This window comes from Vigna umbellata, unplaced genomic scaffold (genome assembly GCF_029865625.1).
Source record: "Vigna umbellata cultivar VRB3 unplaced genomic scaffold, Vumbellata_1.0 scaffold_721, whole genome shotgun sequence".
In the NCBI taxonomy this organism is placed as follows: Eukaryota; Viridiplantae; Streptophyta; class Magnoliopsida; order Fabales; family Fabaceae; genus Vigna; species Vigna umbellata.
The window spans coordinates 1-13,715 of NW_028274488.1; the positions used below are offsets into that span (position 1 = coordinate 1).

Sequence of the window (13,715 nt, forward strand, 5' to 3'; positions counted from 1 at the left end):
GAAATTTTAGTATGGAAAGTTTATTTCAAAATGCATTTAGTACATTCTGAAAATTATGTTTCCAAAATTTCATCCATTCCAAAGTTTTGTTCAAAAAAACATGGTCCAAAAGTTTTTGGAATATATAATTCGAAAGTGACATTAATGGAAGGGAAAATGTAATTTTGATAACTTGAGAGGAAACATTGAAGAAATTTTAGGGGTGCAGGAAGTAGGAGTCAAATTTTCACACCCAACTGAACAAGCTGAAAAGCCCAACCCAGTTAGTTATGGGCCACGCCCGTTTTTTGTTATAGTGATGGAAACCCCAAAATACCCTCTCCACGAAAGAGGGATACTCTACTCTTCCATTTTGGTTGGGAGTGGAAGCGTAAGCAGCGAGCAGTAGTGGAAATGGGAACCCTTGGGAGAGCGATCTACAGCGTTGGTTTCTGGATTCGCGAGACTGGACAGGCCATTGATCGTCTCGGTTCCCGCCTTCAGGGCGGTTACTTTTTCCAAGAGCAGCGTTTGTCTCTTTCCCCTTTTCTTTTTCTTCTTTCCCATGCCCTAATTTCTGCCATATTATAATCACGTTACATTCTATGATCACTTTTCATGATTCCAGACTTATTTTCTTCTTTTCCACTTAGATTCGACCAGGCAGTGACTTAGCCAATTAATTGTATTCTCTGTCGTGATCAGTGTCTAGGCATCGAACTCTGATGAACATATTTGATAAGGCTCCTGTTGTTGATAAGGATGTATTTGTTGCGCCAAGTGCCTCCGTCATTGGAGACGTTCATGTTGGAAGAGGATCATCCATTTGGTATGGATGTGTCTTGAGAGGTAAGCTATCCCATTGGATAATTCATGTGTCCCAACATTTCATGGATATTCTTTTCTTCTCTGTCATTTCTGAACAGATTCGTGTTCTGTGATCTTTTAATGTAAATTCAACGTGACATGTTTTGCTTTTTATTCGCTGTTGATATGTGTTAATCATGTGCCAAATTTATTTTATGAATAGGTGATGTTAACAGCATCAGAGTTGGAAGTGGAACTAACATACAGGATAACTCTCTGGTGCATGTTGCAAAGTCAAATTTAAGTGGGAAGGTCTTGCCTACAGTTATTGGGGACAATGTCACTGTGGGTGAGGAACATTTTGTAACGATAAAGAATGGTGCAGTGTTCCGTTCTTAATGGGAATTGATGTTTTACTGAACAGGTCATAGTGCTGTTTTACATGGTTGTACTGTTGAGGACGAGGCTTTTGTTGGTATGGGTGCCGTATTACTTGATGGAGTAGTTGTTGAGAAAAATGCCATGGTTGCTGCTGGAGCCCTTGTGAGGCAGAATACAAGGATACCTTCTGGCGAGGTATGTCTGTATGTGTTTACTGTTTTGCTACATTAAATAACGAGTATTAGGATAGTTTTTTTGGTAATGTTAGTCTACATTTATTTTTGGGATTCATTCCATTGTTGAGTATTAGGTTTCGTGAAGTAATAATGTGCTGGCATATTCAACAAAATTTCGTGAAGTGGGCACAAGTAAATTGATGCAATAGGTCAGAGAAAAAATATTTGTTGACATTGTCACTTCTAAGAATTTAATAAAAAAAAGGCAAATTTAATTTAATAAAGGAGATAGTGGAACTTGATCCATAAGTTGTAACCTTAGATCATTTGCAAGGTAATGATGATATAAAGAATTTTAGGAGTTGACATGGAGGAGAATAAATAACTATCACCAGAAATTTAGTCAGAAACTCCCGAATAAAATATCCATGGATTTTGACTATTAGTTGATTGAGAGACACTGATAGTGGGAGCTTTAGTAGCACAGGCTTGTTAGTGGCCTTTAATTGAAGACATTCTTGTATTCTGCTTCTTACATTCTTGCTTATCCTAACAATAGATAGATAATTCTAACCCACCTGTATGTGAACAGCGTGCAGCTGACAGTTGTAGACAGTGCCAGTAACTTGACCATTAGAGGAGATAGGCAGAGTGAGAATGAAACTGCCGTTATACCAGGTTGTAAAATCTTGCTGTAATGCTAGAGTGAAAAGGCAATAAACAGCATCAATATTAATGTACATCTCAAAATAAATTACAATAACGAGTAATAAAAATTAAGGTGTAACTCCCGAAAAGCAAAGTCTCCGTCTCTTCATTATTAATCTAAACTAGACATTAATCTCCAACAATGAAACTGCTTCTAACATAGAACCTTGGTATATATTAAATCGTATGCTGTTGCTTATGGAAAAAGATCTTAGTATAGAGGATGGATAATTACCGAGTTAATAAGTTGGGTGAATACCAAAAGAATCTGAGAAGTTTAAGAATACGAAGGAACCAAAGGAAAATTAAATCTTTAACGGTCTTTTCTGATGCAAAATTATCTGTATCTTGATTTCACTTGAAGAATAATGTATTGCATATACATGTACGATCATGAATATTACTACGTAAATTATGAGGGAAGTGAGAATGAGAGCAAATTTTTATGAAATTTGAATCAAATCTGTAAGTTATTACACCTGATAAAATTTAAAACAAATCCTAACCTAATCTGATGCGCAAATAATAGTGAAAGTGCTTGGTCATTGTGATCATGTTTATGAAACTCTGATGTTTCCAAAGCTCCGATACAAGTCCATTTCATGCCATTTTTATCTTAGCTTTGGTTTTGTTGACTGATCAGCAAAGTTTGTGAATCCTTCGTAGGAACACCTGTATTGCATCAACCAACCCTATCACTATGACACCTATCAGTTATGACCATACCAGAAACCTAATATCTTTTATGGGGAATACTTTTGGTTCTTAACTCTCACCTTATCAACAAGCCCCAACCCAGTACCATATACCACTTTTCTTGAACTATTACTTGTTACGTTTGTCATGATTCTTACATTGCTTCTTGAATATAGGGATAACAATTGAACCTGTCCCTAGCAAATATCGTCTGAACCCGTCTGATCTGAGAATCCTTGTATTAATTGACTATTAATATGAGTATGGGTTATATCCTATTTTTTTAAAATTGGGTATGGAAATATCCGTCCTAATACTCATCTTGTTCTTATACCCGTTTTTATTTTAAATTACTAAAATACATTTAATTTATTAGTTAATTTGAAAACCCCTTATATCTAACTGCGTGATCTTGTATACTGTACTATGAGTTTTATCATAAGGTTCAAACTACCTAAATTTTCATTCTTGGTGAAAAGTATATGATTCTAGTGTTGGTTAGGCTGTTTTTTATGCATGTTATGTGTCGTTAATGATCTGCAGCTTGGATATTTTACAGGTATGGGCAGGCAATCCTGCAAAGTTCCTGAGAAAGCTAAGTAATGAGGAGATAACATTCATCTCAGAGTCAGCCATCAATTATACTAACCTTGCACAGGTCCATGCTGCTGAGAATTCGAAGTCGTATGATGAAATTGAGTTTGAGAAGGTGTTGCGAAAGAAATATGCTCGTAAAGATGAGGAGTATGACTCTATGCTGGGTGTTGTTCGCGAGATCCCACCAGAGCTTATTCTTCCCGATAATGTCTTACCTGATAAAGCAGAAAAGGCTCTTCAAAAATGAGGTATTTTAAAGCATTGTCTTCAATTCTAATATTGAATGACAATGGGACTTTTTTGCATTTACAAATTCATGGAAGAGGGATTTTTTTTCATTCCCAATAATAGTAGCAGACATTGTCTGCGCTAGAATCAATCGTGCCTCCTTACGATCCACAAGCAGTTATTCCTTAATATTTTGAATTCTGTTCACTAATTTGGTAAAGGCAAATGCCATGTAGAATTATGTATGCCGATCTTAGTGTTTGTTGTATCCAGTGCAAGTGATTTCACATTTTTTTATCTTGTTTATCTGTATGTTGAAGACATTCTTTAGTGCTCGTTGACATGTTTTATTGACGAGGACACCTACGACCGTGTTTGTCTTCAGTATGGTACGGTTGGGATAATGATTATTTCATGGCGGGTGAGAGGTTTCAATAATAATGCAGTTTGCAGAAAGAATAGAAGTTGGATATCTCTGAAAAGGAACTTATTCATTGTTTATTCCTTTTCCGTCTCGATTTCATCTTAAAAAGTGTAGTTACTCTCCGTTCACTTGAATGGATTTGGGAGAGAATAATTGAATGGATTTGAGAAGATTTAAAGATAAATTTTGTTGTTGTTTATTTGAGTAAATTTGAAGATAAGTGAGAGTGAATTTGAAAGCAACGTTTGTGAGAATTAGTGTAGGATTTGATTGATGTGACAGATTAAAAAAATTTACTTTTAAATCAATTCATTCAAATAAACGACAAAAATTTATTTTCAAATTTTCTCAAATTTATTCAATTATTCTTTCCCAAATTTATTCAAATGAACAAAACCTTACTGAGAACAATTTTATAAAACGAATTTTTCACACGAAGTAAGTATTACACAAGTGTTTATTTACCGTTGATACGTATATATTGGTATGAGCAAATGAACCTCTTCATATGAAACAGAATACTAGTTTAAAGGTGATCCAAAATTATCAAATAAGGATAACACATCACGGCTAAAAGTAAAGATATTTAAGATCTTATTTTTGGTGAATTGATTAAAGTGATAGATTATACTATCTTTTCAAAAATACCACATCATTGCTCGTGTATTCCACTAAGCCAAGGAGTTTTTATACTTGGAAATCTGGATCTATTTATATATATATATATATATATATATATATATATATATATGTGTGTGTGTGTGTGTATATGTATATGTATATATATATGTATATATATATATGTATATATGTATATGTATATATATGTATATATTATATGTATATGTATATATATGTATATATGTATATGTATATATATGTATATATATATATGTATATGTATATATATGTATATATATATATGTATATGTATATATATATATATATGTATATATATGTATGTATATGTATATATATATATGTATATGTATATATGTATATGTATATATATATATATATATATGTATATGTATATATATATATATATATCTTTTTAAAAAATAAATTTAAATGAATTTATTAAAATATAAATTTTGACAAATTAATCTTTTACAAAATAATTGCATAACTGTAAAAGAATATGTATGAAGTCAAATTTTAAATGATCATTCTATATAATTAATATTTCTTTGACTAATAATTTTGATTTGGTTATTTAAATTTAAAAAAAAACACTTCAATAAAACTTATTAATAATTATTAAAAGGTAATAAGTATTTATGAGTAAAATACCATTATCTTTCAAGTAAACAGTATGTATTGAATTCATACATCATTGGATATTTTTTTTAATGTCAACTAAGTATAAGTAAATTGTTCTATGTTATTCATTTATTTGGTAATTAGAGTTGTTTTTTGATAAAATATTACTATGAGTAAGATTTAATAAAATTTGATCTATTTTTTTTTTTCTGTTCTTAAGGTAGAAAATAGAACCAAAAATTCTTTTACTTTATCATCACATGCTCATTACCCATTAGCCGGTTTTTTACTGCACCTCTATATATTTGTTCTTGCACTCTTGTGTAAAAAAAAAAGATTTTGTTTTTTATAATTTCAAGTAATTTTTCACTTAATTTTCAGATTGCAGAATCCCAATTCGAAAAGTATATATTTAACTTCTGGATTGTGGAATCAGAAAAGTCAGATATTTATGAAGGTGAGGGAAGAAGCTGCTTGGACTAGTTGTAGAACAGGAAAAGCTAATTGGGCCTGTGAAACCAACTTGTCCCGTAGCTTATCTTATTTTAACTCTTTTAAGTCTAGGTTGATGGTAGCACTGACCATCCTATTGAACTTTTCAAATTTATTTTTTATTAATATATATATATATATATATAGAAAATTACTAAAATAGATAAGATATAAATTGCTGTACAACGTCAATTTTAAATAGATAAACCTTTTTTTTATCAAACTTGAATATTGTTTGATGCATTATCAAATTTTAAAATATATTAATGAGTAAATTAAGGTTTTCGGAAAAGCATCACAAACCATTGCAGGAAATTATCCTAAAACCAATCATTATTTTTCGTATTATATTAGAATTTTTCTTTCTTTAATATACTATTATTCCAATTTATTTAATATAGCATGATTTTTCTTTTCAAATATACTGTTATTCCAATTTATAATATAGCATGCAGTACAACCATTTTATTTAGTTATTAATTTTTTTTTCTGTGATGTAGCTACCAACGGTCCCTTAAACGCAAATAATAAGTACTATTATGGAAATCCTAAATTGCTCTCTCCAACAAGATGAAATATTCTATTTTAATTTGTAAAAATACATTTCTGGTTGGAAGTTGAAGTAAAAATGTGCAAACGATAATCATTCAGAGAGCCAAATAAAACGTGTCATATTGAGCCAACATCTACCGTAAATAAGCTTTTTTATAACACATGCTTCGTGTGGCAAAATCGTTCTTAAAGCCGTTCTCATTGCATTGGAAGAAATTGCATTTTTAAGATGAACTCTAGACGGAAAAGGAGAAAACAATCAAAATGATCTTTTCAGATACCCAACTTTCTTTCTGTAAATTGTATTTTGGAACCTTTCACCCGCCACGAAATAATCATTATCCCAACCGTAAACCATACTTGAGACAAACATACATAGGTGTCCTCATTAATAAAGATGTCAACGAGAACTTATGAACCAAGTTGACAAATAATGCCTTTCAACATACAGATCAAGATAAAAAAAATGTGAAATCACTTGCACTGGATACAACAAACACTAAGATCGGCATCAATGATTCTACATGGCACTAGTGCCTTAACCAAATTAGAGAACAGAGTTCAAAATATCAAGGAACAATTGCTTCCAGGATCGTTAAGAGCCATGATTGATTCTAGCGCAGAAAATGTCTGGTATTATTGGGAATGAAAAAAATAATCCCTCTTCCACAAATTTGTAAAAGCAAAAAAGTCCCATGATTCATTTCAATATTGGAATTGAAGACACTGCAATAAAATACCTCATTTTTGAAGAGCCTTTTCTGCTTTATCAGGTAAGACATTATCGGGAAGAATAAGCTCTGGTGGGATCTCGCGAACAACACCCAGCATAGAGTCATACTCCTCATCTTTACGAGCATACTTCTTTCGCAACACCTTCTCAAACTCAATTTCATCATACGACTTCGAATTCTCAGCAGCATGGACCTGTGCAAGGTTAGTATAATTGATGGCTGACTGGGAGATGAATGTTATCTCCTCATTACTTAGCTTTCTCAGGAACTTTGCAGGATTGCCTGCCCATACCTGTAAAATATCCAAGTTTGCGCTTGCAGATCATTAATGAATCATAACATGCATATAAAAATAGCCTAACCAACACTAGAATTATATTTTTTTCACCAAGAAATGAAAATTTAGATAGTTCGAACCTTATGATAAAACTCATAGTACAGTACAGTATACAAGATCACGAAGTTCAAGAGCCAATGCAAGAATCAAGACAAGTGGTATGTGGTGCTGGGTTGGGGCTAGTTGATATAAGAACCAACAGTATTCCCCATAAAAGAAATTAGGTTTTTGTTAAGGTCATTACTCATAGGTGCCATAGTGATAGGTTGTTTGATGCAATGCAGGTGTTCCTACATAGGATTCACAAACTTTGTTGATCAGTCAACAAAGCCACAAGCAAAGATAAAAAAGGCATCAAATGGACTTGTACCAGAGCTTTGGGAACATCCGAATTTCAATTCATGATCACAGTGATCGAGCACTTTCATTATTGTCTGCACAACAAATTAGGGTAGGATTTGTTTTAAATTTTATTAGGAGTTATGAGTTGCAGATTTGATTCAAATTGCATAAGAAATGCTCTTATTGTTCCTCATTTACTTAGTAATAATCATGATTGTACATTTATATACAATATATAATTCTTCCTGTGAAAAGACCCATAGATTTAATTTTCCTTTAGTTCTTTCGTATTTATGAACTTGCAGATTCTCTTGGTATTCAACCACGTAATTTCATCTAGTGACAGCGTTAATTATACATCTTCTATACTAAAATTCTTGTCTCTATAAGCAACAGCATACCAAGTTTGTTGCTTTAATTAAGCAACAGGTCACAATTCTGACAATTTCTTGTAGTTATACCAATCTTCTTAATTTGACATGTAATAGGTTGTGGTTTGATAAATACCGGAGTTTTTTTATCAAGCAATGGGTAGAATTTCTTGCTTTCACTACCAAATTTGTTTTGGAATATCTCAGGGGAGCATATCAAGTTAGTCTGTTTGTTGATATCTAATATCACTTCGGTTTAAATTAATGGTAGTGGAGACACAAACATAGCAAGACAATAGCTTTGAGGAAAAGCAGGTGACGAAAGGCTGAGGAAAATGTTAGAAGTAGTTTCTGTGTTCCTTTTACTACTCTTAATTGTAATTTATTGAGATTTTGTGACGTATATAAATATTGATATTGGTATAAGGGCAGTTTCATTCGCACTCTGCCTATCTCCTCTTATGGTCAAGTTGCTGGCATTGTCTGTCTACAACTGTCAGCTGCTCACCATACATGGGGGTTAGAATTATCTCTCCGATTGTTTGGATAAGAATGAATGTTAGTAGCAGACTATAAGAATGTGATCAATTAAAGGCCGTCACTAAGTTAAATCATCTTGTGCCACTAATGCCTCAGCTGTCTATGTCTCTCAATCTACTAATAATCAAAATCCATGGATATTTTATTAGTTCCTGAATACGTTTCTGGTGATGATTCTTTATTCTCCTTCATTTCAACATCTAAAACTCCTCATATCATCATAACCTTGCAAATGGATCTCAGATTACAACTTATGGTTCAAGTTCCACTATATCCTTCATTATTAAAATGTGCTTTTTTATTAAAATTCTTAGAAGTGACAATGTCAAAGAATATTTTTCCTATGACCTACAGCATCAATCTGCTTGTACCCATACACTCCAGCAAGACTAGAAAAAAAAATAGACAATTTGTTGAAATTGCAAGAACATTATTACTTCATGAAATCTAATAAACCTTATGCTTTCTGCATCTCTCGATGATGAAGTTCCTTATTCTATTGTACCCATCAAATGCATTTTTCTAGAATATTCTAGGCTCTAGGACAAGGAATATTGTATGAAATAAATGAAGCACCCACATTGCTGAGTATTGTGATGCAGAATGGGTAGAGTCTCCATTTGATAGGATATTCTTCTACTACAAGGTATGTATATCTACCAGTTGAAATAATGTCTCTTGGAAAAGTAAGAAGCAGATATTGAGACAAGGTTCTATCCAAGTTAAAAGGAGTGTTACAAACGGTTTGGCGTTGGAAATAATGTCTAGACTAGATGAATAGATAGAGACTATGCAGATAAATAGACAAACTCTATGATCATTGCAATTTACTTATATCACAGAATATATGGATTAAATTAAAAAGAAAACTAAAAAACTTAAAAAAATAGAGTAAATAGTAGTACATATGCTGATTTTGACCATTTAGATACTTATAAGTTATATATCACAGAACATGTGGATTAAATTAAAAAGAAAAAAATAAGAGAGTAAATAACACATACACTGATAAGATTTTTACATTGTCATCCCGTCATAAATCATCATATATGGTAAGTATGTTGACTTTAAAAAAATAACAACTCAAATCATACCAAAGATGATTTCTATCAGCTGATAAAGTAACATTTCCTACATGACAGTGCTTAGAAATTCAACTCAATCCCCAGAAACTCCAAAAAAAAAAATCTAACACGATGATAAATAAATAAACACCAAATTGTAATTGGTCCTCCTTGCCCCAGACCGGTGGTACAGTCTACTAACTCAACAATGGAATCAATCCCCAAAAAGAATTAGTCTAACATGACCAAAAGCCTAACCTAATACTCTATTTTTGAATGGGTGTAGCAAAAAGTAAACACGCACAGACATACCTCCCCAGAAGGTATCCTTGTATTCTGCCTCACAAGGGCTCCAGCAGCAACCATGGCATTTTTCTCAACAACTACTCCATCAAGTAATACGGCACCCATACCAACAAAAGCCTCGTCCTCAACAGTACAACCATGTAAAACAGCACTATGACCTGTTCAGTAAAAACATCAATTCCCATTAAGAACGGAACACTGCACCATTCTTTATCGTTACAAAAATGTTCCTCACCCACAGTGACATTGTCCCCAATAACTGTAGGCAAGACCTTCCCACTTAAATTTGACTTTGCAACATGCACCAGAGAGTTATCCTGTATGTTAGTTCCACTTCCAACTCTGATGCTGTTAACATCACCTATTCATAAAATAAATTTGGCACACGATTAACACATATCAACAGCGAATAAAAAGCAAAACATGTCACGTTGAATTTACATTAAAAGATCACAGAACACGAAATCTGTTCAGAAATGACAGAGAAGAAAAGAATATCCACGAAATGTTGGGACACATGAATTATCCAATGGGATAGCTTACCTCTCAAGACACATCCATACCAAATGGATGATCCTCTTCCAACATGAACGTCTCCAATGACGGAGGCACTTGGCGCAACAAATACATCCTTATCAACAACAGGAGCCTTATCAAATATGTTCATCAGAGTTCGATGCCTAGACACTGATCACGACAGAGAATACAATTAATTGGCTAAGTCACTGCCTGGTCGAATCTAAGTGGAAAAGAAGAAAATAAGTCTGGAATCATGAAAAGTGATCATAGAATGTAACGTGATTATAATATGGCAGAAATTAGGGCATGGGAAAGAAGAAAAAGAAAAGGGGAAAGAGACAAACGCTGCTCTTGGAAAAAGTAACCGCCCTGAAGGCGGGAACCGAGACGATCAATGGCCTGTCCAGTCTCGCGAATCCAGAAACCAACGCTGTAGATCGCTCTCCCAAGGGTTCCCATTTCCACTACTGCTCGCTGCTTACGCTTCCACTCCCAACCAAAATGGAAGAGTAGAGTATCCATGTTTCATGGAGAGGGCATTTTGGGGTTTCCATCACTATAACAAAATGGGCCTGGCCCATAACTAACTGGGTTGGGCTTTTTCAGCTTGTTGAGTTGGGTGTGAAAATTTTGATTCCTACTTCCTGTCTCTACATAAACAATTTCTACTATTGCAGGCTTGAGAATTAGAAAGATAATGATTGAAAAAAATATTCAGTTTTGGCCAGAGAAGCCACATTGCCACCTATGACAAAACAAAGAATATCACTTTGTAAGCTGCCAAAATTTCTTTTGAGGAAGGTGGCGGCGACAACTTAGTACTCAGCAAGTAGTTACACCCATACATAAAATTTGTCTAAAATAATGTATGTGAAAAAGAAGTATAACATCTACCACTTAGAAACTCTTACAACATGAATCTTATTTTAAATGGATTCTATCATAATATATGAATTTAAACCATTTACATTTTATTTTATTTTACAAGCTTTATGGTATTATAAAAATTCCCACTTTTATAAAATTTTCTTTGTATCTTAGATTTTTATTTGTGGACAATGATAGATGGCTAGAACCGGTGTGCCAATTGTACCAAGCCACGACGGATGCTGATATATTCTATAACCAGACAGATCAATTGCTGTAATAATAACAACAACCATCCAACAACCGCGAAACCAAATCACTAGTTTAGTTGTTAAAACTTGACTTAGTTTATATGCTAATAATAAAAATTCAATCACATTGAGTTTGTATTATTCATTTAGTCCATTATTCTGATAGCTATTTGGTTTAAACATGGCCAGCTAATTTCATGAAGGCACAACCATCGTATTCAACGCCTATCCTCTTCTCCCTCACACCCAAAACTTCTTCTGCTGTAAACCATACTTAAGAGCTGCATTAAATTCGTCTAGTTTTCCCAACAAATGGGTGACAGAACTCTCGTTCCAATTTTCGTCTTCTGGGCTTTCCTTACAATGATCACTCCCACACTCATTCTTTTGTCAGAGAATTCAAAGGCAGACCTCCAATCAAACGGTAAAGACCCTTTAAGTAACTGCTTTTTTTTTCCTCACTCCTTAAAAGTGATTACAAATTAAGTAGTTTTTATTCTCTTCACTGTCTATGTCAATTTTACAGGAAATATAACTGAGGGAGTGAAACTAGGAAGAATGATTGTGCACACAGAAAATTATATCATAGAAACAGCATCAAAGCCAGCCAAGTTTGAAGAGGAATTAGCACCAGCTCCAGAACCATTACCAACTACTGCAAGAGTTACTCCAAATGTGTCACTCTTACATCAGAATCGTACTCTTAAACACAATACAACCCATGATGTGCTTACTCTCTCTTCTCCCAGAACAATACACTTCAAAGTCAAGCAAACAGATATCAGATAAACAACTACTCGGTTCTGCTTTGCAGGCTTTGGATCTCAGATTGTTGTGTCCTCAAACCTTGTGGAAGAAGAACGATTTAAGTTGGTGAGAAACAGAATTAATTCATTACATAGTTACATTGTAGATATCTACATATGTTCATACCATGATTCTAAATTGATATAATTTGGTTCTTTCGCAAAGGCTGGTCCCAAGACCAAGTAATCCCATTGGAAAATTTTATATGTTAGGGAAATTCTGTTTATGAAGTTATGAAACGATAGGAAGTGTCTATCATACCATCATGAGCAATAGCATTTTATAAAACTAAAAGGGGTAATCAACAAATTCTGTACTTGCACCGATTAATGCAGTTAGTTTCATTTAGAGAAACTATTATCCTGTTTCTGAATCAAATGTTTGTACTTTGATCACAATTGAGCACACCGTGACACTTTTTGCCGAATTAATTGTTCCTTCCCTCACCAAAATAGAAATACGGTTTTCAGTACATAATTGTAAAAGTTTGCTAACTACAGCGTAATACTGAAGCTTGTGTGCTCATCGATGACACTTTCAATTTCTGTTCAAGCATCCTTGGCATGATTTTGGATAATTGAAAGAGAAAAGTATCAATTTTGGTAACTAACAGTCACCAGAATTCATGCTTGAGAGCATGTGTCCTTACTTAAAAGGACTAGAACAAACGAGCCCTGTCTGCTACTCTAATGACAGGGTATGGTCATGTACTCAATTTCTTTGCCCAAATCACACTCACAAGTTTAATTTATTTTCACCAATATCATCAATTTCGTATCACAAATTATTCCACACTGTTAATTGATTCACCATCTGACTATCTAAACGCTGATATATTTAGAATTTATTGACTTAAAAAGCACGTTCGTTTGTGTCTGACGTCTGCTTGACGCCATCATGACTAGCTTCGCATAACAGGTACATTGCGAATTGATTTTCTCCAGAAGGACCACCAGATTGCTTCCTATGGGCTATGGGAATTTATGAGTGATTGGTGCATTAACAATGAACTGACAAAAACTACATTCGATTTGCAATTTATGAGTGATATCTGCCACACTGATGATTCATTGAATGAACCTATTCACTTTAGCAACGCAACCAGGAGATTTTCATTTAGATTTCGCGACTGAATTAAATTCAACATTAAGTAGAGTAATACTGATATCTTTTTATGTATATTTCTAATTTTAATACTTACCATAGAAAATATTATAAAAGGATTTTATAATATTCAAATTAATTTAAAAAAAAAAAACATGAAACTATTGCTG

At 33.4% G+C, this 13,715-nt stretch overlaps 3 protein-coding genes across 4 annotated transcripts; 2 read left to right on the top strand and 1 right to left on the bottom strand.

Annotated features, from left to right (window-relative positions):
• The first annotated feature begins 329 nt into the window (after positions 1-329).
• Positions 330-3,907, top strand: LOC148190594 (gamma carbonic anhydrase 1, mitochondrial-like). Its single transcript, XM_088102773.1, has 5 exons — positions 330-508; positions 685-828; positions 1,010-1,135; positions 1,211-1,362; positions 3,307-3,907. The coding sequence occupies exons 1-5, from the start codon at positions 394-396 to the stop codon at positions 3,589-3,591; spliced, it is 822 nt and encodes a 273-aa protein (XP_087958899.1). The 5' UTR covers positions 330-393; the 3' UTR covers positions 3,592-3,907.
• A 2,756-nt stretch (positions 3,908-6,663) lies between these two features.
• LOC148190595 (gamma carbonic anhydrase 1, mitochondrial-like) lies at positions 6,664-11,034 on the bottom strand. 2 transcript variants are annotated; one of them, XM_088102771.1, is made up of 6 exons: positions 10,861-11,034; positions 10,541-10,684; positions 10,233-10,358; positions 10,004-10,155; positions 7,044-7,329; positions 6,664-6,917 (listed from the first exon to the last, which is right to left on the bottom strand). In XM_088102771.1, the coding sequence occupies exons 1-5, from the start codon at positions 10,973-10,975 to the stop codon at positions 7,045-7,047; spliced, it is 822 nt and encodes a 273-aa protein (XP_087958897.1). In that variant the 5' UTR covers positions 10,976-11,034; the 3' UTR covers positions 6,664-6,917; position 7,044. The 2 variants fall into 2 exon arrangements, with proteins under 2 accessions (XP_087958897.1, XP_047158445.1); XM_047302489.2 differs by having other exon boundaries at positions 6,664-7,329; positions 10,861-11,033.
• A 758-nt stretch (positions 11,035-11,792) lies between these two features.
• Positions 11,793-12,680, top strand: LOC148190596 (uncharacterized). The gene is made up of 2 exons (XM_088102775.1): positions 11,793-12,058; positions 12,161-12,680. The coding sequence occupies exons 1-2, from the start codon at positions 11,947-11,949 to the stop codon at positions 12,421-12,423; spliced, it is 375 nt and encodes a 124-aa protein (XP_087958901.1). The 5' UTR covers positions 11,793-11,946; the 3' UTR covers positions 12,424-12,680.
• The last annotated feature ends 1,035 nt before the right edge of the window (positions 12,681-13,715 follow it).